Source organism: Anguilla rostrata, chromosome 3, assembly GCF_018555375.3.
Source record: "Anguilla rostrata isolate EN2019 chromosome 3, ASM1855537v3, whole genome shotgun sequence".
Taxonomy (NCBI): domain Eukaryota; kingdom Metazoa; phylum Chordata; class Actinopteri; order Anguilliformes; family Anguillidae; genus Anguilla; species Anguilla rostrata.
Window position 1 is genome coordinate 56,660,987 of NC_057935.1, and position 25,616 is coordinate 56,686,602.

The 25,616-nt window shown below is 39.0% G+C and overlaps 2 protein-coding genes and 3 non-coding genes across 7 annotated transcripts in view; 2 read left to right on the forward strand and 3 right to left on the reverse strand.

Annotated features, from left to right (window-relative positions):
* Positions 1-20,880, reverse strand: part of si:dkey-6n21.12 (schwannomin-interacting protein 1) — a 178,923-nt gene extending 158,043 nt beyond the window's left edge. Inside the window, exon 1 of the mRNA XM_064328506.1 lies at positions 20,875-20,880. The gene's annotated coding sequence lies outside the window, so the exon portion shown is untranslated. The remainder of the gene's footprint in view (positions 1-20,874) is intronic.
* Positions 5,477-5,550, forward strand: trnat-agu (transfer RNA threonine (anticodon AGU)). The gene has a single exon. It is a non-coding gene; the product is annotated as a tRNA-Thr (tRNA).
* zgc:77439 (uncharacterized protein LOC378987 homolog) lies at positions 5,772-18,183 on the reverse strand. 3 transcript variants are annotated; one of them, XM_064328502.1, is made up of 8 exons: positions 18,024-18,183; positions 14,737-14,952; positions 13,637-13,775; positions 11,522-11,664; positions 10,101-10,153; positions 9,486-9,610; positions 9,051-9,365; positions 5,772-7,139 (listed from the first exon to the last, which is right to left on the reverse strand). In XM_064328502.1, the coding sequence occupies exons 2-8, from the start codon at positions 14,949-14,951 to the stop codon at positions 6,786-6,788; spliced, it is 1,344 nt and encodes a 447-aa protein (XP_064184572.1). In that variant the 5' UTR covers position 14,952; positions 18,024-18,183; the 3' UTR covers positions 5,772-6,785. The 3 variants fall into 3 exon arrangements, with proteins under 3 accessions (XP_064184572.1, XP_064184573.1, XP_064184574.1); XM_064328503.1 differs by lacking the exon at positions 18,024-18,183 and adding an exon at positions 17,416-17,651; XM_064328504.1 differs by lacking the exon at positions 18,024-18,183 and adding an exon at positions 17,257-17,393.
* trnal-aag (transfer RNA leucine (anticodon AAG)) lies at positions 20,628-20,709 on the reverse strand. The gene has a single exon. It is a non-coding gene; the product is annotated as a tRNA-Leu (tRNA).
* Positions 20,881-22,987: 2,107 nt separating the features above from the next.
* Positions 22,988-23,059, forward strand: trnaa-cgc (transfer RNA alanine (anticodon CGC)). Its single transcript has one exon. It is a non-coding gene; the product is annotated as a tRNA-Ala (tRNA).
* The last annotated feature ends 2,557 nt before the right edge of the window (positions 23,060-25,616 follow it).

Genomic DNA, 25,616 nt, shown 5'->3' on the forward strand with positions numbered 1-25,616 from the left:
TTTTGGTTTTTTTTTTAAGCAGTCAAAACCGCAGACCTTGTACATGCTGGAAAATGAAAAGTTTCTCTTATGCAATCTTGGTGAGGTGAACATAGATGAGGGTAATCTTCATGAATGGAGCCTTGCTCCAGTAGTTGAATTTAACTTCTATGACTGAAATGAGTTCTAAAAGCAATGAGTCACTGGGCAGAATTAGCAACTAATTTCAGTTCACTTTTCATTTTCACAGCATGAAAACCGAGTGCCTTTCTTTCACATTCTGTTAACCTATATACACTCTGTGTTTGCAGGGCTTTTTACTGCTTTTTAAGTTTAATCACTTTTGCTTGATGTTTGCATTTTGCTGTATCATTTTATAGTAAATGAGGTTTATAGAGGATACTCTGAGACTTAATCTGCATTCAGTTGGTTTTAGCTTTTTCCAATTAAGGTATCATACGCACAAAGCAGTTTTTTGTGAACAGATTGCGACAGGTGTGCTCTAAAGCTATAAAGCAAGCACAACCACACTGTTATGCATGCATCAAGTCAAACACATAACATTATAGTTAATAACTGCAATAAACCAAATGAGGCTGTGGCATCTTACAATTAGATTCAACCATTAACTAAACTGAAAACAAAATTGTATTGATATCAGTAAAGATATTGGGGAATTCTGTTTTGCTGTTTTTCATTCTTAAGTAGTGAGTTACGTCCATGTATGTTGTCTATTGAGCTTAAATGTACAGGAGGATGAAGTTTGTTGTGGTTAGTAGGCTACAATATATTATAAAAGGCCTAGATTGTTAATATTTGGCATGTGTGTGTATAGCTTCTTCTTTGGGGGGGGGGGGGGGGGGGGTTATGGGGGTCTGCCTGTTCTTGTAAACCAAATGAGAAATTAAAGGATGGCTACAAAGGCAGACTTACCCTAAAAAACTTCTGCCTCCAAGCCTCAGCACACAGATGAAATCTTCAATTAGACACATTTGATTATGCCTCACAGTAGGTTAGCTAGTGCTTTACTGAATTATACAGTTTTTATACCCTGTTTTTTGACTAATCAGGATAGTTGAGTATACCTGACATTATTTTATTTATGTGGGAAATTTATGTTTTACAGACACAGATGAAGTCTAGTCCTGGACTAAATTGGGTTTCATATAGAGAATCTCCATTCAAAATTGAATTTAGTCTAGGCTTAATCAATTTCTGTGAAATAGCATGTCCCTTAGATAGTCTCTTAGAGCATGAAGGCTTATTTATAAGGCAAGCGTGCATCACATTTCTAATGAAACCCTCAAACAATACATTTGTGCCTTGGCCTCCTCCCACCACAGCTAACTCACGAATGTCTTCCCTTGTATTATAACCGCTTTAGTGTCCTGTGTTATTGTGAACCACAAACATTAGCTAAATCCTGAAAATGCTCATTTCCAGGAAAGAGAGACTTATAAGAGATGGGTATAAAAATGAGTCATGTTGCCATTAATGTGTTCCCCCATCGGAAAATTTGTCTGAAAAATGCTTCTGGTGGTCAGATTAGAAAAGCATACACTGACTCACTATAGACATTGATAGTGCATTTCTGCACAAACCCCAAAACACATTGCAGACATGACACAATACCAGTAGTATAACCCAGAGAAAAGCAAGCAGGAAATAAACTCATTCGGTCTCACCTCAGAAACAAATTCCTCTAAGTGTCTGTGTCTAAAGTACACAGAGAGACAGTCGCTCACTGTTTTGTTACATTACATTGCAATTTAGCAGACATGTTTCCACTCATAAAAGTAGAGAACATCAGTGCTAGCCACAGGAATAAGCATTACACAATCTTTAACTTAGACACATGCAAGCACAAACACACACGCACATGCACACGCACACACGCATGCGCGCACACACACACACACACGCACACATACAATACACATCTGGATTTAAGTCTTGTGCTTTCCCACACATCCTAGAAGCTTACAAGTGGTTTTCTGCCACACCAGACATACAGAGAGAAAAATTCAAAATCCTGATTTATTATTTTCTTTTAAACAACTAACCCACTTTATTCAACCAAAAAAAAAAATCCTACCACAGCCAAAGACTCTAATTAAATAATCAATTAAAAGTAGTTTTTTATTTGAAAAAATCTATTCATTCAAATACTTAAATGAGTAAAATGATCTCCATACTGATGAGACTGGCTAGTTGTTCATAACAGGCAAAGCAGGAAAGTTTAATTACTGTACACACCCAGCTGCAGGAACACTAGCTTCACATGAAATGTTCAACAAACTCTCATTTTGGTTTTCTTGCAGTTTTTACTGTTACTGTGGGGTGATTTGTCCTGGTAGGTGACACATTGGCCCCTGCCAGAATTGTTCCAAGACACTAATGACAGAAGACATCTCTGGAACCAGCCACACATTATGGCAGCATCTACGTCATAGTTTCCAGTATACAAACATACAGCATCACCTATATGTTGGCCGACAAAATGGTGTGCTTATATTGGCCTGTTAACCCAAATAGCATAACAGTGAATCCAGTGACTACTAATCAATATATGAAACATTCAGACATAGTAAAGAGGTTTAGTTGTTCTCCAATCAAACATTAGAATGGGCAAGACATGTGATCTAAGCAACTTTAACCATGGTATGATTGTTGGTACCAAACAGGGTACTTCCAGCGTCTCAGAAATTTACAGAGAACGGTGCGACGAAAAAGAAACATCCAGAGTCAGAGGAGAATGGGCAGACTCATTCTAGCCAACAGAAAGGCAAATAACAGCTGTTTGCAACAGTGCTGCGCTGAAGGACTTCTCTGAATGCACAGTGCATTGAACCTTGAAGTGGACTCCGGTCAGCAAAGAGCAGGGAAGATGATGCTACAGTGGACATGTGATCACAAAACTGCACATTTGAAGATTGGAAAAATGTTGCCTGATTTGATGAATCCTGATTTTTGTGACATGCAGACGGTTGGGTCAGAATTTGTCATAAACAGCAGGAATCCATGGATCCATCCTGCCTTGTGTCAATGCTGCAGGCTGGTAGTAGTGGTGCACTAGTGAAGGGAATGTTTTCTTGGTATACATTAGGCCCCATAATACCAATTAAGCATAATTTTAATGCCGCTATACACGCACACACACACACACACACACACACACACACACACGTAACCTGGCAGAAATACATAATATTGTGAAATAAAAAATGATAACATTAGAGTGTGAATGTCACATAGCAGATATGCTGTTTAAGATATTAATTCTACATGTTTCTGCTTTACCAGATTCATTGTGCCGCCACATATTTCTTCAAATGGAGTCACTTATGTGTCATTAATAGTCAGTTTAGCAAGGTTTCAATAAAAGGTCAGGTAAAGGACTATATGCAGCTATTCAGGGAGAGTCATATTTTATATATATTTTATTATTATATATTTTATAGTACCAAAAGGTGAATTCTCTATAGTTCATAAGTCAATAAATGTTCAGTCAACCCGTGAAATCTCCCATTACAAAGACATATATCTGATGTGGAAATAAAAATGGCATGTTAAAGGAAAAGCAGCTCGGGACTGGATAATGACGTGGTAGGAAACCCCTTAAAATGGTGAGGGGAGATTAGTAAGTGAGTGAGATATGCTTAGAGAAGTGGATGATGTGTGGAAGGAATGAGAAAAATGAGTGAGGTCATGGTCTTCACAGTGTTATGGGCATGTGGTCTGTGTCTGCATTGATTTGTCATTGTGGTCACTGGTTATAAATAAAAAAAGAAATTAGATGAATCATCGAATCATCTAAATCATCTAAAAAATGTAAGACTAGTCTCTCCATAGACAAGCCATTTCAAAAAGTATCAGAGTTTTTTCAAAATCAGTCAGTTTATCCATTATGTAACATGTATTTCTATGAACTGTATGACTGTAGTATGGGATATGTAGTAAATAATGTGGCAGTTTTGGGTGTCATTAAGCTACATCTACATATCAAAGCAAATATTTCGAAGTTACTTCTGTTCAACAAGCACATTTGTTACTCAATGTGAGGTGTCTTTATAAAACCAGAACATAGTATGCTGAATTAAAATATAGTGTTTTTCAGGGATTCCATTAAAATAATATTCGGAGTACTAACCTTGTAAACAAGCATAATCTCATGTGTGTAACAAGATTATTACAGAAAATGCTTCAGAATTCAAGATATATTCTAACTCACATCAAGCTTTAAAACCGTTGCTGTGGTTCTCTGGTTATTGGGGTTTTGTTCACATAAAGCTTCCCTTGTAGTTTATTTTTGCGGCTATCTGTTTAAAGGATTGGGATAATATACATAATATATAAAAGAGTATGACTCATTAAAGACAGAATAATTAAAATAACTACTATCAAATAAACAGAACAAACTTATTCATAACATGCCTATGATAATGGGCATCCACCAACTTTATAAAGCTCATTGGTTTACGTCTTGGTCGTCTGATTGGTGGACAACATACTGTAGATCCGTTTTTGTTGAGGGTTTTTGTTTTTGTTTAGGCTGCTCCTTGCCACGAAGTGTATGGATGTGTATGCTGCCATCGCGTGGATCATTTATATCTAATGTAACGCAATGAGGAATTCTCTCGTCTTATAATGAATAACGAAAAAACGCAGTTTAATAGCAATTCATTTAAAAATAAATGGCATCCATAAACATAGCGATGTATTGCATTAGCGAATTATTATATACTTCAATATTTTATATATTTTCTAACCATAGCACAGTAGGCAGTATAATGTTAATCTGTAAAATCTCATTTGGATACCACAAACAAAATCAAAGAATTGAATAACAATAAATTGGTTTCATATGATATAATATAATATAATACTCTTGAAGGAAGGTGGAATTTCATCACAAATAGGAAAAAACTTTACTTTATTTTTTATTTTATTTTATTTTTTAAACCCAATAAATAAAAACCAGGCGAAAGTGCCAGAAATGTATGGGCGTGTCGCTGAACTCGAGAATGCAATTGACGTGCGCGTGCGCAATACTGATGGGTAGGATGAAATATCAGTACACGTTATAATTCTGTCCCTAGAACTATAGGACTATTATAATAATCATCTCAGATTTTATTCTCTATTAATTGCTGAATATTTTTCCAAAATATTTGTTTTTATTTGTTGAATTTCCACTAGAATTCTTCTAATTACTGATTTCAATTACTTTGTGCTGTAGGCTTCTTCAGCCCGAATTATACATTTATCAATGAGTGAAGTAGGCTAGAAATTTATCTTAAAACTTATGGATAAGCTCCGAGGAAAGTCAATCAGAGTTCATTATGAGGTCCTCGTTTATCAAGTAAACGCAAGAGCTACTTGGATGTGAATTATTTATGTAGTAGGTCGAGTAGGAGGCTATCTAGTAGGTACGACTTGCGAAACTGAAGGTGACTGGAGTGCACTGTCAAGCTACCTCAATTATTACCTAACATCTGGCGCCGTGGCTTAGTTGGTTAAAGCGCCTGTCTAGTAAACAGGAGATCCTGGGTTCGAATCCCAGCGGTGCCTTTTGATAGAACAACAACCATTAAGACCAAAACTGAGTCGACCTTAATTGAAGTGCCGCTTGCAGCGCCAATTGCCCACTTTCATTCGGGTAGCGCATTTCAATTTCTACCTTCGTATATAATAGGCAGCATTCGTCAGAAGACGAGTGCACCTTAGTGTCGACATTTAAATACGCTACGTCGAAACGAATGAGACGTCTTATTAAAGCGATTAAAGACGTATAATGTTTAATAAATGTGTATTTATTTAGGTTCTATGGTGTGCATGAAATGCCATGTCTGTGTAGAAATGAACACAGCCTATACTGTATGTGAAACATAATAAATGAATAATGATGAATTTCCCGAAAATTGTAATATAGTCTCTTCAAATAACGCACAACTTTCAAATATTCAGTTGATATTGCAACATGGCACAGAGAACAGAGCTTATACATTATTTCTTATATCATTACATTTAGCTGTTGTAAAAATGAATTTGAATTTTTTTTAAAGGCAATAGGATATTATAACAATATAAGAATTAAAGTGATCAGACTGACTCATCAAAAGCACTGAAATGAAGGTTATGCAATGAATGGTGTAAAATGCTTTTTCTCTATTTAGCTTAATCATCTGGTTACAGTGCATTAAAAAAAAAATCTCACTGATTAAAACTTTCTGTTTATGTCACACATGGAAACATTTAGCAACTAATTCCTTCATACTAATTGGTACAGTGGATGAGCATAATGCATCTCATTGAACAATTACAAAATACTGTTTCTCTAAAACAGGGATGTCCAATTGTATCTGAAAAGGGCCGGTGTGAGTGTAGGTTTTGTTCTAGCCCAACACTAAGACACCTGATTCTACTTATCAGGAATTGAAGACCATTATTGGTTAATTAGCTGAAACAGGTGTCATAGTGCTGGGCTAAAACAGAAACCTTCACCAACACCAGCCCATTGCAGACAAGACTGGACACCCCTGCTCTAAAACATGCTTTAATAAAAATGTGAAGACTAGAGTATGAAGTCCATCATATGAGGAACCTGGCATAGAAAAAAGGTTGAATCAACTTCACTTCATGTGCATCCGTAATTCTTCAGTTAAAATGTACATTACATCAAGGTCTGACATGTACCGAGTGCATATTTCATTCACATATTATTGACTTTGCTTATAGTTGAAATCATTGCGCATAAGACAGGCAGTCACGCATAGGACTTTTGGTCAGCACAGCAAGTGTTGTCATTACTTTGCTGAGGGTAGGGGTTTCTGTATGGGCTCCCCCTGCTGTGTGTGCACCATCCACTCTTTGTCATTTAGTATGGTGTACCGATAGGTCTTGTAGTTGAGCATGTCTCGTGCTCTGAACACTTTGTTAGATTCATAGAGGTTACTCCAGTATGGTGGCAGTGGTTTGAAGCCCCCCAGTTTGGCCAGTTCATTGTTGTAGGCCCACTGTTCCGAGTCCAACTTCAAGACATGTCGGGTGGCAATGCCTCGCTCTTTTCTCATGGCGATATCCATCTCTACATCCTGTTCCATCTCCTTACAGGATGGCAGAGCAAAGGATCCATCCAAGACAGAGAGTACAAACTGGACCTGAAAGAGAGAGAGAGCAAGAGTGGTGGGCATTAGAGTTCTTTTCAGAGACTAAAATCATTTGCCTCAGACCACTTAAAGGATTCCTTCATGAATTCATTCACCTCACCACTCTCATTCAAACTCTTGCGAATGAAAACAAAAGTCGTGCAGGGACTGGTTCAGACTTTTGCTTGCGTCCACTGACACTAGTTCATACCGAAAAAGAGCAAAAGTCAAGAAGTGACTGGTTCCGACGTCGGACTCCTGTTCATTGTGAACGAGAATGAGAGTCATGCAGCGACTAAAAAAACTCTAGATGGCTGAAGAGAAAACCCAACTCGGATCAGCAGGCTCATTCTTGAAACTGGTTCAGTGAAAAGTTGCTCAGAAGTTAGTCACCTACTGTCCTTTGTAGGTGAATTCCTACAGTAGCATACACTGTTGTTACGCTTTTCACAACGATGTTTTCACAACATTTAGCCTACATTTAAAAATAAATACATCTGGGCATGTTTTTGTGCAATTTATGCAGGATTAACTGTTAGAGGCAGCACAAGGTATGACATTTTTTGCAATCGACAAAGGCATTGATTATAAGTCATATTTGGAGGATCACATGAGTTTGTCACATAGGAATGCAATTAACCTTCAATAAGAGTTCTCTGCATGAAGGCTGTTAAGGAAAGTAAGGCAACAAAAAGGACATCATTAAACAGCAAATTTGAACACTGCTTAACAGCCAATTAAACTTTGTTTGGTAGTTTCCATTGCATTTATTTTAATGGACTTTTGGCCAGTTTTGTATTTTGTGCACTCCCAGATGGTGTGAACAACCGAGAATACATCGAACAAAATAAACCAACAGAGGACCGGGAGAGAGCCACAGACCCGCAAATTTGTTCCAAACCACCAGTAAACTCGTTCTGAAAATTCCTTTGTGGTCGGGAGCACAAACTGGAACTGTACAAACTATTTCAAAGCCAGACATTCCGTTTGAAAACCGGATGTCTGCCAAACCGAGTCAGGGGGGTTTTACATGTTCTCCCCGTGTCCGCGTGGGTTTCCTCTGGGTACTCCTGTTTCCTCCCACAGTCCAAAGACATGCAGGTAGACTAATTGGAGACTTGAAATTGCCCATAGGTATTAGTGTGTAAGTGAATGGTGTGTGTGCCCTGCGATAGATTGGTGGCCTGTCCAGGGTGTATTCCTGCCACTCGCCCAATGCGCGCTGGGACAGGCTCCAGTACCCCCACGACCCTGCTCAGGATAAGCGATAGATAATAAAAGTATAGATAATGAATGGATGGATGTCACCTAACAACATTTACATAACTTCAGTCACACAACACCTCCCACATTGGTGCTGATCTGTCGGGAAAATATACTTTGGACAATTTATACTACTATCTACTCTATCTAGCGTCTCTTTGATAGTTTAGTCCAGCAAAATCAGTGGTACTTGATGCAATCATGCACCACAGGGCCTGGAATTTGATCCTGGCCGTACCAGTGTTGACAGAGGACATTTTGCAATATTGACTCCTCTGGTCATTTGGGCACTTATGGCCTGCCTCCATAAACTGTTCAGGATGTGCAGCCAGGGCTGTGTGAGACAGCTGATGGGCCATGAAAGTTAAAAGACATTGCAGCTGCAGCAGAGCACACTTCAGAGGCAGATGCATGCCTCATTAAATAATTAATGAACTGTTTCTCTGTGAGCTCTGTAGGACTAGATCTTTGCTTTCCTGAATATCGCAGAAAACTTCTCTCTTTAACTGAATTTGATGCTGCAGTACATACATGCTGTCACAGGTCATTGCATTTAATTTGTTGATTCTCCTGAGGTCGAAGCCATACCTTGCACACCTCAGTGTGCTGTTTCATGGTGACAAGCATCTTAAAAACTCTGACACTCTGCACCTCTCTCACCTGGCAATGGAAGTGAGGGAAGGGGCAGATAGCTCTGCAGATGCCCACAATGAAGAGGGAGGGAAACGCCGGGGGCATCAGGAACTTATAGAGCGGGGAAACCAGGTGTTCTTGAACATGCAATCCCAGCTTTGAGTCCAGGAATGGGAAGGTGAAGTTGTAGCCAGTGCAGAACAGGAAGACCTCTGGCTTAGCCAGCCTCCCATCCTGAAACTGTAGCATCCCATCTTCAAGAACCCTCTTAACTGGAGGAGCCTGTTGGACCCCTTTTGGAAGGGTGCAGGTGAGAGGGCGCTGCCTGTGGCTCAGGATTACCTTGGGGGAAAGGAGGGATAAGTGACAAGGGAGGACAAAAACAGAAAAGGCGTAATGAGCATGACTGGATACAGGAGATGTGTGACCAAGCAGTATGCCGAAGGTTGCAGTGACAGAGACCTGTGCATCGACACTGGACAGCTCCATGGCGATATCAAGCCCAGACAAGCCAGCTCCCAGCAGCACCACAGACTTCCCAGAGAAAGGCTCAGGATTGCGGTAGTCATGGCCGTGCATCAACATCCCTGCATACAGAACATAGTCATCATCTATCTCTGCTATTTTACTATGGCGGATTAAACCCTTTACTTTACTGCCTTTACTTTATTTTTGAGAACCAGCTAATGAAAGCTGACAGAAGCATTGCAGTTTGGCCGATGACACAGTACACCAACATGTAATTCTGGCATTCTTATATAATATTTGGCTCTGAAAAATCTACCCAATAGATAAAAACAGATGCAGTAAATCTACTAATGAGTTAACACTCCTATTAAATTTGAGTAATTATATTATGGGCAGAAAGTAATAAAGGGGTTATTTTAAAAGCATACTGTGCTAGATTTTTACCTTGAAAATATTTTAAAATAACCATGTTCAGTCATATCTATGATTCACATATCTAATTCTCTCCCAAAAACTGCTTTCTTACTGGTAAAAAGTTTTTCGTTTTAACAAACAGTTTCACACTTTGGTAAATATCCGCATCCTAAGCATTAAGAATGATCACCTCACCTGTAAAGTTCTTCAGACCAGGGATGGCTGGGATGTAAGGGTCATAAAAATGACTGCAAGAAATACACAAACATCACATTAACAGCTGAAAATATAATTACTTGCATTTTTACTTCAGTGTAATAATTTCTAAATTCCATGAGTCTTTGTAGCAGGAAAGATCTCAAAAATATTGGTAGCTAACATGATTACATGATAACCCTACATCAAATGATTATTCATTTCAAAGTCACAGTAAAATGAAATAAGTAAGCTTGTCTTGATTTCTCTTTCGAATCACCTTCCATGCTCCATGTTCCAACCTGTCTTCAGGTTATCACTTTACAAATGAGGGCAATTACTCAGTAAGGATGATAGTACTTTCTATTACATTCTATTATTTGTTCTCTAGATTCCTGTAGGGTCCAACCAAATTTATATTCGAATAAAAACGTTAAGATGCTTAGTTTCTTGAACAAATGGGCTTTTAAACTTAACCAGGGTTGAACTGACCATGTATTAAGTCGCTTGGATAAGCACATGAATAGGATAGCGCTCTCAAAATACTTACCAATATTTCCAATTACTTTATGAGTACAAATGCACAAAACATTCTAGCATTACCTTCATCAGTGTGAGAGAACAAAATGTGAATTTCACAGCACTAATTGCCATTTGGGAGAAAACTTGTGATGGCTCCACATTGGCATATCTTTGGGGCTTATGCAGTTCACCAACATGCCGGGTTTCATGCTTTTATGAAAATGACACTTTTTATATACAACCTGAACTACTAAGAGACGATTGTGAGAATGAGTGGAAATTCTTTAGAAGCAGAATTTATCAATACTTGTTCTGAGAAGCCTTTGCCAACCTATTTAAATTCCAACAAAGCAGTGATAAAGGTATTTTTGTATGTTATTAGTCAACATATTTTTTTGCTATTTCAACATAACTGTTTACAGAAATAGAGAGGCATTGATAGCCACTTATGAAACGCTTAAGGAAGTCAGAAGTTCAGCTCAATATGTGTATATGCAAGGTCATGGGAAGGTGATGTTCTGAAAAAACATTCCAAATCTGACCAAATTTGTTCCCAGTGCACACCTGCATACTTGGTGATAGATGCTTACCAATGTGCTTGGCAGGACTTAATACCAGGTACACAAGAGCACAGTAGTATTCAAGTAATCATGATCAACAAGAAAATTTAACCAGTTCGTCAGTTAGATAGCAAGAGGTTGCAACTGCATGATTTCATTTTTCTAATTAACTGTTTCTGGTTCCAAAAAGATAAAAGCTACGCCATTCATTACTGAGCAATGTAAATGTGAAATAATGTAAAAATCAATACAATAAAAATTGCCGGCATCATACGTAGAAGCTCAAATGAATGCACAAGCTGATGGTAATTTTAAGGAAAAGCTATTTCTTGTACTGACCCATTGCACACCATGACAGCATCAAAGCGCTCAGTGATACTCTTGGTCTTGCTGATCCCATCCGTTGTGGTAATATCCCAGGCCAGCCCATGCCAGCCCCGCTTCTCCTGCACTGGCTTCACAGAGTCCACCATGGTGTTAAACTGAAGGGAGGGGAGACAACCTTAAATGAGAGGTCACAGTGCAAAGGACAAGAGGAAAGAGCAAGGTAAAACAATAATCAGAAAGAGGCTAAATGAAGTCAAATTCCAATAGTCTAGACATCACAGGTTCAAGCCTGGGGTATGACTACAGTGCACAGTCCAGAGAGGCAGGATGAAATGGGCTTTGCCTGAGAGGGATAGGGAACATTTAACCCAACCAGCTCCCCTTGCATTGCTGTCACATAAGCCCTTTCAGATATAGCACTTATCACATGGTGAACAGACGTGAAAAACAACAAAAACACATGGCTTTCTGCCTTTTATTGCCCAAAAAAATGCCAACCCAACAGAATCCTCAATAAAACAAGGAAAAAGGTCAATCAGGCAACCAAATGCAGCCCAAGAAATTTTTTTTTTTAACCCAGAAACAAAAACTGGCACCCACACAGAGCACTTGTCCATACCACTACTGCCAAAAACTCTCTTTTCTAGGCTTGAGCACCAGGCCCAATGATTAGGTAATAGGCCACAGCTGTAGTGATTACCATGCAGCACAGCAGTGGCCATACCTGAGTGTGGGGCTTGTGCTGTCCCCTGGTGGACAGCACTCCACCCCCTTCCTTGCTCCACATATAGTATAAATAAATAAAAAGAAAACAAAAAAGAATAACCACAGGCTTGCTAGGCAAAGGCTATATACGTACAATAAGGTGTGTGGCATGAAATAATAAACTATCGAGAAGGACTATCATAAATATCTATTTCTTTTTGCTTAACAAGGAAATGGCCATAATGAAAAAACACATGTATATTTATTGTTTCTTGGCCAAGATATTCCAAATCAGTGGCCTGAGCGGAGAATGTCTAGTGTCAGTCAGGAGGACTTTAGCTTTTTTGCATTACCTGCTTAACTGAAAAGTTACTGTAGTTCACAGAGGTTTGTCTGCTGAACCCCTATAATCTGCTTTACTATTGTATTTCATGTGTTTCTGTTAATGATCTTCAAGCTATCAAAGCAGGATCACACAGAAAAGGTTCACACTTAGAGAGCTACCATTACAAGACATGGTTGACCCATTTTACAAGCAATATCTGTTTTTGCTGACGTTTGTTATTCAAGATTTCCAAATATTTGCAGAAGTCAACAAATTCTACTATCTTTAATGGTTATCTTTGTAGGTACTTGAGCTGTCTTCTTTGGTTTCCTAATATTTAACTTCAGAAAATACGTGGCATACCATTGTAAAAACTTTTTGACCACAATGCCATGACAGATTCCATTCTCAAACAGAGATGTCTGAAAAAAGTATATGCGTCTGTTTTGTATTAGCTCAGCATGAGTCTGTCTTGGTGCTGTTCAATCGGTTGAGAACATGAGCAAGCTACATGATTAAACCAAAACCAACTTTTGTGTGTATAATAATACACTGCTCTATAAATTTACAGTTGCTTTCACTGATCATGTTAGAAGTTTCAGTTGAGATGAACTGCCTGCTCATTGGCAAACCACAGTTCTCATGTCAGTGTTCTCTCACTGATGTTGTGTCTTGTACGATACGGCTAGAATCATCCCTAGCTAGCTCACAGGTTCCTCTACCTTACATACTTTCTTAATGATATTTCAATGTACCATTTGCAATATTCTCCTTTTTCTGAATATAAGACGAATATTTTGGAAAGCTGACATTGTGAACAATGTTCCAATGAGTCCCCACTAAAGACCTGTTTAATTACTTTTTTAAGCTTATGAAAACTTATCATTACAAAATGATAACCTGTATAAAAAAAGGCTGGAGTAACATAAGTAATTGCAGCATTTTAACTTTACTTTTAGTGTAACAAACATTTCAGAGCTCCAAATGACCCCCATTCTCATGGTTAATATTTATGAGGTTCTATTGTATTAAGGATATTACATTATCATTACTATGAATACTAGACAGGTGTCAATGCTGCTGTGGTCAAGTTATACCTGGATGTGGTCTCTTAGCCTGAAATGGTCGCAGTACTTCTCCAGGTAGTTCCGAACCTCTGTATGGTGAACGAATGAAGGAAGATGTTTCTCAAAGGGGAAATCCGGAAAAGACATCACTTCCTTGGGGATATTTGTTCTGTTTTGCAAAGTACAGTGGGAAAAATGAGGCATCTCAGCACTGTTGTAACTCCAGGACATACAATTTCCAGATTCTTGTGAGTAACATAATTAGAATACATTCATGGGAGGACAGCTGATAAAAGTTCCACTCTAATTTTTTTTTTTTTTTAAGTTTAGTTGCCTCAGTATCCGGACAGAGAAGAAAAGACATCTGTGTGTATTTATGAGATCCAGAGACTTCAGGTTACTAGCCAAGGATTTATTACAACACTTGCCATGTTTTTATGTCAAGAGGACACAATTAGAAACAGTTCAAAAACAGTATTGGAAGACTACAAATTTACATACAAAAATTCACTGGAGCCCAGATGTTGAGACAAAATACAACAGTTTACTTGGAGTCTCAACTCTAAGGGCTCTATTTTTCACCCGGCGCATGGCGTGTTGCGAGTTTTCACACTGGCGAAATGGTATTTTTCCCATATGTTTCGATGCGCCTGAGCAGTTTGGGAATTTTGTGACTTGCTCTGAGCCAAAGTGGGAGGGGAGCCGCTGATGGAAGTGTGTCAGTCAATATCGCATGGCGCAGTTTAATTTTGGCAGCTCAGTGCGCCAGGCATCATGCCTCTGATTGCGCCAAATGCTCAAATGCGCATTGATTCCAGAAAATAGAGCCCCATGTCATTGTAATCCTCATCACTAGATAATCATCCTGGTACAGACAAGCCATTTCTGAACTCCCTGCCCTCCCTGGCTTACTTATTAACATCTAAGGGATCATTTAATTAAAGATCACACCTTTCTTTCACCAAATTATAATCTGGATTATTCAATATGGAAGATGGCATTAAATTAAAATTAACTCATGCAACATACAGGCTATACAAAGGAAAATAAAAAATTACAACAGTTAGGCTGTCTTTTCCCTGAGTACAGTGACACACGGTTTACATGTATGCAGATGAGAATGCTTTTACCTGAGATTTCTGTACATGCTGCTATGAATGGGTAGCCCATTGTCATAGGTTCCCACCTGTTCCTCATACACCCAGGTGCCGCCCACATTGTTGGTGAGCTCGTACACCACTGGTGGAGCAAAGATTTCCCCACGAGACAGGAGGTGTCGTGCAGCACAGAGCCCTGCTGCTCCAGCTCCCACCACAGCCACTCGGAGTTTCCCCAGGCCAGCCATTCTATGAGCAGATACCACAAACAACAACACATTACTGCTGGGTCATATCCATACTGATACACTATCATTGCATAAAGCAAAATATCCGGCTGTGCCAACCCATAAATATTACAGTTCTAAGGCCACGGTATTCTCCAAAATACCAGTAAACTACCTTTTATTTAAGCCCTTTCTTGCAAATGTTTTAGTGAACTACTTCTGTACTATGCAAGGGAATGATCGGCTACTCCTTGGAAAAGTAACAGATCTCACAGGTTAATTATTGTCTTGTATATAGTTTCCACAAAATAGATTAAACAATTTAAGAATTGTATGTCATCATGTCAAACTTATATGCTGTTGAGCATTTAATTTCAACAGTGTGGGGAATGGTGATGAGACAGCCCAGCTGTATGGACTACATCATGCATCACTATAATGCCACTGATAAAAATGACAAAGTCTTGATGCATAAACAATTATCCTAGAAGAATGCATTTTTACCAATTAGCTTTCAATTTTAGGTCTGAAGCACTCGGTAGTATATAAAACAATTGTTGATGCACTTGATGGCCTAATGCCTATATACAGTTAAATGCAAAAATATATTAAGACAGCGTGACACCTTTTTGTTGTTTTAGCTCTGTACACTGATGCAGGGCAGCAATGTAGTGTATAATAATGGATAAGGAACTGGTCTTAAACAAATGTCACAGGTTCGATTCCCAAGTTGGACACTGTCATTGTAGGTTGAGCAAGGCACTTAACCTGCATTGCTTCACAGTATATATCCAGCCGTATAATTGGATGCAATAAAAATGCTGTGTAAAAGGTTGTGTAAGTTGTTCTGGATAAGAGAATAACGCAATGCAATGTACTCCAGCACATTGGATTTGAAATAAAACAATTAATATGAGATAAGATACAGACAGCCAGCTTTTATTTGAGGGTATGTATATCCATATCGAGTGACGCAGTCTTTCAGCAAGAACAGAAAGATTCTTAACTGGCTACAAGAAACTTCAGGAAACTGCGGTTTCTGAAAAAGGAGCTGTTACAGAGGAGTGACCAACAGGATGCCCATAATTTTGCACGTCACAGTTGCCGTTTTATTTAATCAAGCTGTTAAAGTCAGCAAATAATAATTAATTGAGTATTCAAATTTGCATAAATATTTAATGTTTAAGTTTGTTCCCAGCAGATGTTGAGCGTTAACTTCTTTTCACTTCACTTTTCTCAAAATCAACAATACCAACAACCTGGTCGTACGCGTGCACATAGATGATTAGTAAAATAATAATAATAATAATATTTTTTAAGGCAAGTTATCCTTGCAACTCTTACTGGCCAAACTGTCCATTGCTTCGTTATGAAAATGACTGACAAATATACCTAGGCCCATGATAAAAAAAATAGATAAACAAACTGAATTGAACGCGCTCGTAGGTTCGCCTAAGTCTATCTGTCGGGAAAACCTATGCAAGATCTATGCAAGAAAACTCATGTTGCCTTCAATTATGAATAAAACGTGATTCCTGTAGATTTAAATAATGTACTCAGAATATTCTTTCCGGCCCATATTCAATATTCAGCTTCTCGTGTAAATTAGCAGCCAGTGTCTTCCACGTGGGCCTCATTCCTTTGGATGTCGCTAGGATACTATTATATAGTAGCCCACATAGAGCATACATAGGAACTGGAGAGGGTAGGAGCATTGAGTGTACCAATAAACTGTGCACACATAGGACATTGATAGGAACGTACAATGTTCAGTGAGAAAGTATCATAAAGTTCAGTGGGTAAGAGGGGCCAAGCGGTGAAGCCTAGGAAGTAACGGGAAACATCCTTTACTGGGCATGCTTGAGGGCAAAAGCGCTTGCTGCCCATTGAATTAAATGTAGAAAACCAGAGTGATTTAACAACCAAAGAAAATCCCATCGGTCCATTTTCAGCAGTTTCTGAAACAACGGTTGTTTTGAACCAGCTCTATATCAGCTTGGAAAGTTCGATATCCCTCATTGACTTTAAGTGGAGCTCCAATGCTTTGCCCTCAACACGCGCAGTACAAGCTTACTTCCGGGACTTTACAAGCTTAAGTTAGTGTAAGGCATGCTTGCCAGTCTAGTTAAATATGGATGTCTGTATAGTACCACCAAGAGGACTATCGGCTAGATATGTTATAGACATATAGCATACTATGTAAGCACGCCTTCAGCTAATTGTTTTTTTTCCCGCAACACAGTCAAAGCTCTTTCTCGTTACTTCCTAGGCTTCACCGCCTGGCACCTCCTACCCTCTCCAGTTCCTGCAGCACTATGAGAAATACCGTAGCCTTATGGTACGTCCTCTTCTACTCGTAAACTCGGAAATATCCAAGTTCACCACCGGGAAGTTGCATTAAATCGGCCGACAGTCGTAAATACCAGTAGTAAACTCTGACAAGTCCCACTACACCCGAGTTAACCAGTTGTGACGTAACACTGACCTCACTCTGCAGTTCACAGTTGCTGGAGAATAGCAACAATGTAGGCTACATTTATTTTTCAGATAATGTACAGCTTAATGGTAAATATATCCATAGAACTTTCATCTATTTATCAATCATAACGTGTTTAAGCAGAGCCGCCAAGTGTGGCGAGAGCATGACATTTCTTCCATTTTCGGGTGGTTTTTGTAGGCTATGCCGCTATAATGTCAAGACATTGCAGAGTTCATGCCCGGTTTCCATTATTTACGTCTTGCAGTGGTCGATCTCATTCGTCCAGCTCCGCCGACATGTAAATTTAGCATTTGTGACGACCACCCAAACGCAAGCATTTCATTTATACTACTTGGTCACGTGCTATTTTTCCCGACGACTTTACGAGTCCGGCCGAATGCAGCATCAGGCTATATAAAAAGACTAATAGTCTACATGCAGAAAACGAATAAAACTAATTTTATGTAAAGATATTCAGCCGAGTAAAATTTGCACATATTTGCAAGGTATAAGAAGTTCACCGACAGTAAATAATTTAAAAGTTATATTCTTTAAACAAAGACCGAACAATCATGCATGCTCGTAGAGTTCTCTCTTGATAGTAGGCTACTTACCGCTTATTCGTACCGCTCAGCTACTGCTTTTCACCGTTAAATGAACTAGCGAGTGGGGGACGAATTCTTCGATTACGATTAATAATCTACCTCTAGACGTGACATGAGCACAACGCCTTATTGCAGCCAGTGACGCTGTCGATTGGCTGTCTTCCAAACAAAAAGTGGAAAAAACCATTGGGCTAACTCCTCCCCCCCCCCTACTTAAAACCAGTTCCTATCCATTGAATTCTGAATTTTGGCTGAATAGGCTTGCCTGTGGTGGTCTTAACAATGCACCGCTTTTAATTTGGAAGATCTGCGAAAACAGATTTGATCGGCCTAGTACACCTGCTAAATATTCCCCAGCATAATTTTTATTTAAATTAAATTTTAATAAAAGTTCATTAAAATTAAAATTTTGCTGGGGAATATTTAGCAGATGTAGGCCTACTAGGCCACGGCAATACTTTTTTTGGAGATCTTCCAAATTATTACTATTATCCATCCATTATCTATACCTGCTTATCTGAGCAGGGTCGCTGGATTCTATCCCACCATGCATTGGGCGAGAGGCAGGAATACACCCTGGACATGCTGCCAGTCTATTTCAGGGCACACACCATTCACTCACACATTCAATTGTGAGTCTCTAGTTAGCTTTACCTGCATGTCTTTGGACTGTGAGAGGAAACCCACGTGAACAAGGAGAGAACATGCAAATTTCACACAGAAAGGCTCCAAGCCTAAATTCAAACTCTCAACCTTCTTGCTAATGAGGTGACAGTGCTACCCACTGCACCACTGTGCTGTCCCTATTATTATTATTATTATTATGTTAGGTTATCGATAATAATTGTTACTTTGCTTTTGCGTTTTGACTTTTGACTAATATAGTTTTATCTATAAACTAGCTGCATTCCCATTTGTTTTAGCGATTTTCTTAATCTATTTGTGCTTTATGCTTTTTTTTTGGGGGGGGGGGTATTTTGTATTCGATGGCTTAGGCTTGGACAAATGTTGTGGGGTGGTGCATTTTATGTAGTATCCACTGTAATTTCTGAGTTTATCAGTGGATGCAGTTAAAATGTCAAACATAAATATAATTGGGATAATTGAATTAAATTGCACAATGACCTAAAATGGTTAACAGTGAAGAGGAAACTTGACACAAGGACACTTTTTCACAGAATCATTGGGCCTCATTCACAAAACTTGTCTTAAATTATTCTTATTTTTGTTCTTAAAATGTTCCTATGAAAAATCAATATGGGATTCATAACACATTTGCAGACCTTTGTTTTTGTGCATATGCCAGGTGTATGAAATGATGAATGCTAACTGTAAATTTTATGCGTGATCCGGTTTGTGTGATTAGCATAAGGAAACGGCCATATTGCTGAGCAGCACAGCTCATATTATGCTACTCGATGACAGCAATGCCTGGCCTACTGAAGAGAGAGGGACTCTGCCCGACCTGGAGAGGTTCTGGTGTCCTCTCCAATGACCTAGCTGCTATTCATAGTGAGGCCAGATCCTGACACTTCATCAGGGCGCCAGCCAGGCCGCAGGCTTGTTGCCTGCACGTTTCCATATGGCCTAGTCTCAAACATATGGCTCTACGCTTTAGTCTGCAAGGTAGTGGACATCAATAGCATTTGTCCAAAAGCCCCTCTAACTAATCCATCTGAGCTAGAAACTAGGATTTATTATATTGAGACTGTCTGCTCCACGTATTTATGGCGAACATAAAGCTAACTGTGGTATTAATTTGGATAACCTCACTGTTATACAAGCATGTTATGTTGCTACTAGCTGTAGTGAATCACTCTTAAAAATCGGACATCTAAGACCATAGACCATAATCTCAATGTACTGTGTCTGACTGGAACTTGGCTAAGACCTGATGAATGTTGCACTTGAAGTGTGCTCATGTCGGTCAGGCAGAGGGGGTGGCGTTGCAGCTATTTATTAGTCCACTTTGAGTTTAACACCTAAGTGAGGAAATACATTTTCCTCTTTTTAAGTTCTTACTATGAACTGTGTACCTGTACTGTAACCTGATCTGGCTAAAATAAGTGGTAGCACGCTGTCCTTTTTCCTCGTGTCTGTTTTCCTCAAGTTTTTGTCACACCTTGCTTTTACGGTTGTAATAAGGTTGTGATTGTTAGTGATTTTAACATGCATGTGAATATGTTGATCTAGGAACAGCCTTTGCCTCTATTATTGACTCTGTTGGTTTTGTACAGAATGTTCGAGAGCCTATTCAGTACCGTAGCCATACCTGGATTTGTTGCTGTCCCATGGTATCAATGTTGTAAATCTTACTTCACTTCACAACCCTGTACTATCCGATCATGTCCTTATTACTTTCAAGGCATCCAACCCACTTACATCATAGGCATTTAGCAGACTTACACAGCATTTTTTTACATTGCATCCATTTATACAGCTGGATATATACTGAAGCAATGCAGGTTAAGTTCCTTGTTCAAGTGTGCAACTGCAGTGTCCTACCTGGACCTGGAACCTTTAGGTTGAGACCTTTTCGTTTTTTTTGGTATTTTACAACACAACCAAAGGCATCCATACCTATTATGTAAATCAGTTACAATAATGTTATCTTGGCAGCGGTGGGATTCGAACCCACGCCCCCGAAGAGACTGGAGCCTTAATCCAGCGCCTTAGACCGCTCGGCCACGCTACCATCTTGCCTTAAAGTCTCAAAATTATTACAGCCAATCATAAAACCTTGAGGTCATTCCAAAGTTTATAAATATGCTACTGCAGTCATTCCTCTCCAGTGACAAAAAAGCTGATGAATTATCACTGGACCAATTGACTAATTGTTAACTCTTACTCTGAGAAGCACAGTTGATCTTCTCAGCACTCTAAAAAGAAGAAATTTTCCATGGAAAAATCATACTCCTTGGTAAAATGACACCATGAGGGGCCCTGAAGTATTTTACAGGGGGCGACATAGCTCAGGAGGTAAGACCGATTGTCTGGCAGTCGGAGGGTTCCGGTTCAAACCCCGCCCTGGGCATGTCGAAGTGTCCTTGAGCAAGACACCTAACCCCTAACTGCTCTGGCGAATGAGAGGCATCAATTGTAAAGCGCTTTGGATAAAAGCGCTATATAAATGCAGTCCATTTACCATTTACATTTTTTTTTCGATCAGAAGATTGAGGCAATTAGAGACCGGATATCCAAACTGTATCCTTTTTATACATTACTCCTGCCAGTATAAATAAACAGCCCAGTGCTTGGCTGCAACAGGAAGATGTGTTCAGTGGCACTGAACTGTTTTACACCCATTAACATGGATGAGCTTTCTGAACTAGTTATGTCCTCAAAACTGACTACCTGTCTGCTCAATCTAATTCCTTCAAATTTGGTTAAAGAACTCTTTCCCCTACTGGGCCAGCACCTGCATTAACACATCCCTAGTAACTGAATATATTTGAGTCACTAAAGGTGGCAGTTAAGCCATTACTGAATAAACCAAATCTTGAACCTGACAAAATAGAAAACTATAGACTATTTTGACACCTTCTGTTTTTATAGAAATTATTGGAGAAAACTGTTGCTAAGCAACTTAGTGCATATCTTAGCTCAAACGGTATCCATGAAATATTCCTATCAGGGTGTAGACCCTGCCACAGCACTGAAACCACATTTTTTAAGGTTACTAATGATTTACTATTGTCAGCCGACCATAACTGTGTCTGTTCTTCTACTTCTTGACCTGAATGCAGATTTTGATACAATAGATCATGAAATTCAATTGGACAGATTCCAGGCCTGTGTTGGACTTCCTGGACAGGCACTCGCATGGTTCAGATCATACTTATGTGACAAGAAACATTTTGTTAAATTAAAAGAAGAGTCCAGTTACACAGCAATGAAATATGGTATTCCACAAGGATCAGTGCTAGGACCAGTACTTTTCTCATTATATATGCTACCCATTGGCAATCCAGGCACGTGGCATAGAGTTCCACTGCTATGCAGATGATACACAGATATATATTTCACTGAAAACTGTCAAAGCACTACTGCAGTCACAGTTAGAGGCCTGTTCTGCAGACATACAGGTTTGGATGCTTTCTAATTTTCTATTCTTGAAATCATATAAGACCGAAATGTTGGTTTCACGTCCCAAAATACTAAGGGAGGAAATGTGTTCTCTTACTCTAAGTTGTGATGGTTGTTTGGCAGTACCACATACGGCTGTGAAAGACCTTGGTGTTAACATTGATCCTGTTTTAGCCTTTGACATGCACATAGAAAACATATCCAGCGATGCCAGTGATCACAGACCGACGTAATAATATTACAACCATCAAAACTATAACATTTCAACGGTTTAGCCTACTAACTACGAATTCATTTTAATTGTGTTGGGTTTTAAAAAATCGTTTAACTGGTAAAGAAAAAATACATCTTTACTGACCTCTTGATTTTTCTAGCAGTAGTCTAGTTCAAAAGGGACAGACAGCTCAAAATTGAGAGCCACTCAAAACAACTTGAGAGATTTTATTTTCACAGTAATTTTCACGTCGGTTTATTTCTTCTGTTTTAGCACGCTTTCTGTAGCCTATTGCTCGCTCATTTGTTCAATCGTTCTGTTGCGAGTACGTGCCTATTCACCATTACGTCCCCACGCCTCCATTGCAACTCAGTCTCTGGCGCCCCCCTGGGGAGGTCCGCCTTACACTTTGAAAACCTCTGCAACTGTAACCAGTGATCTAGACGATATTTTAACGTCGCAGTACTAGCTGCATCTTGGTAACTCTAATTAGTTCTTGTTTGCATTAAGCAATATGTTGAGCATTAACTTAAGGGTGTATGTGTTTCGAGGTTTCCTAAATTCTTATGAGAACAATCGGTGCTACTTTAGCACATATCGTTCTTTTCATTAAATTTCACTCGATTCCGGCAGCGCTGTATTTATCAACTTTTACTGGCATACAGCATCACGTGGGGATGTAGCTCAGTGGTAGAGCGCATGCTTCGCATGTATGAGGCCCCGGGTTCAATCCCCGGCATCTCCATTAATTTAGCGTTTTTTACGAAACTTTAAGAAAATAAATTTTTGTTATTACGGTTCAGGTATGTCATGTTTAATTGCAAATACACTTCAAGCAGACGAAGTGCACAATTTGTCTGTTAGCCTGGGTTGTCTATGAAGCGTATTGTGACAGTGAAGTACGCTATATAAATAAAATTTGATTGAACTGTGTTCTGCTCAAACCCTACATGGCAGCCAAACCCCTCCGTTCTGCTACCTCAGGACGCCTGGCACCTCCCCCTCTTCGCACCTGCGCTTCCCGAACACGTCTCCTGTCTGTTCTGGCCCCACGATGGTGGAATGACCTCCCCGTGGAGGTCAGAACAGCTGAGACACTGACCCACTTCAAGCGACGACTGAAGACCCACCTCTTCAGGCTGCACCTCTCCCCATCCCTCCCTACCTCCCTGTAAATGACTGTAAGCTTAGGGTTGTAACTAGGTAGCTGTTTTGTAGGTGACTTAGGTGCATTAACTGTCTTAACTACTGCTTGTATTTTTGCATAGACTGCGTTGTTGCTGTTCTCGTTTGTGTTAGTGTTAAACAGTTTAACCTTCAGGGTCCAAGTTGAACTATGCGGTTGTTCCCTGCACTTGGACCGGTACTTCTCTCTTTTTCGTCATACTTGTTCCTGGTTATGGTTATACACTTGTACGTCGCTCTGGATAAGAGCGTCTGCCAAATGCCTGTAATGTAATGTAATGCTCAAAAGAATAATTTTTATTTTTCTTTCAGAAAATATACTTGTAGTATGCTATCTAAGACTGAAAATAAAGTATACTATTTATCAGTACATTAATATACCACTTGCAATTTAGTATACTTACTTGAAGTACACTAAAGTACAATTTAAACAAAAGTATCATTTTTATAAGTATACTAAAATACCACTATAAGTATGTGCAATTTAGTATACTTATTTTTAAGTCTGTTGAAGTACAACTGAATCATATACTATATGACCAAAAGTATCTGGACACCCCTGAAGGCAAATCTTAATGCTACAGCATGCAATCACATTCTAGGTGAGTCATTGCTTTCTCAACAGTTTGGGGAAGGCCCTTTCCTGTTTCAGCATGATAATGCCCCTGGGCACACAGCAAGGTCCGTATCAAAATTGTTTTGTCAAGAACAGTGTGGAAGGACTTGACTGGCCTGCACAGGGCATTGATTTCAACCCCATCCAACACCATTTGGATCAATTGGAAAGCCAATTGCAAGACAGGCCTAATCGCTCAATCAGTGCCCGACCTCATTAATGTACTTCTGGCTGAATGGAAGCAAATCCCTGCAGCAATGCCCCAACATCTAGTATAATGCCTTCCCAGAAGAGTGAAGGTTGTTATAGCAGCAAAGGGTGGACAAACTCCTTATTAATGCCCTTAATTTCGGATGATATGGTGGATGTCAGGTGTCCACATACTTTTGGCCTTGTACTGTATATGTTTGGTAATATACTATTAAAAATTCAATTTTAAGCATACTTTAAGCACAAAAACTATAAGTACATTTTTATGTACATAAATTATATATTTTTAATACACTTAAGTATACTATGTTTTTGCTTGAGGAGGGTGAATACTTGTAAATTGGAAAATAAGTATAAAAAAATAATTTTTGCATTATAATACAGTACTTTGAATTTGGGTAGAAGAGAATGATATTTTACTGTAATGCATTCAAATGTTATGGTGTATCAAGACAAAACATGAAAGCTCACAGGGGGTTATCTGTTTCATACGAATAAAATTTAGCATGCATTGCAGATTGAGTCTTGGATAAAGCAGCTTTAACCCTTGTGTTCTCTTTATTATTATTAGCTCCTGTGAAACTGTTAGCTTGGGTCAAATAGACCCAGCAGGGCCGGCCCGTGGCATAAACGCTCTATGCGGTTGTTTAGGGTCACAACCACTAGGGGGGGACCACACGACCATGAGGGGGGGCCACACGATCCAATGTTTATCTAAGGTAAATAACGTTATTTTCGTAATTACATTATTCATCCCCTATCACGGAACTAGTGGTATAAGTTTTAAATGGAATGGCAACAGAATATTTCATAACAATGTAATGTAAGAAGCCATACCCCCCCCCCCCCCCCCCCCCCCCTTGCTCAAACCAAGCCCACAGACTTGTTTAGGGCCACCAAAATCCTAGGGACGGCCCTGAGACCCAGAATATTATTGGGAATTTAAAACACTCCGGAAATGAAAATGTATGCAAAAATCTTTTTCTCAATTATGAACAATATAAATAATATATATGATTAATGGTTGCCATTTACCACTGTTAGACAACATTTAACAAAGTAAGTGTCATTTTTTTTTTCTGAAGATGTGTTTTGTTTTAAAAATACATTATAATGAAGGCACGGGGCATAAATCATGTTTATCAGTGAAAAAATAAAATGAAACAAGGTTATATTGCAGTAGATTATTGATATTTATTGTTTTGAATTGACATCATTGATTATTTTTCATCCTTATCTTATAAAACATTTACCAAAGAAACATTTACTAAAGACATTAAAGCATACTTAT

Coding starts and splice junctions, on each gene's coding strand:
- zgc:77439 (XM_064328502.1), bottom strand. CDS start 14,951: ATGGCTGGCCTGGGGAAACTCCGAGTGGCTGTGGTGGGAGCTGGAGCA. Junction 9,611..10,100: donor TGGTCTGAAGAACTTTACAG/GTGAGGTGATCA, acceptor TTCTGTATGCAG/GGATGTTGATGCACGGCCAT. Junction 9,366..9,485: donor TGTCCAGTGTCGATGCACAG/GTCTCTGTCACT, acceptor CTTTCCCCCAAG/GTAATCCTGAGCCACAGGCA.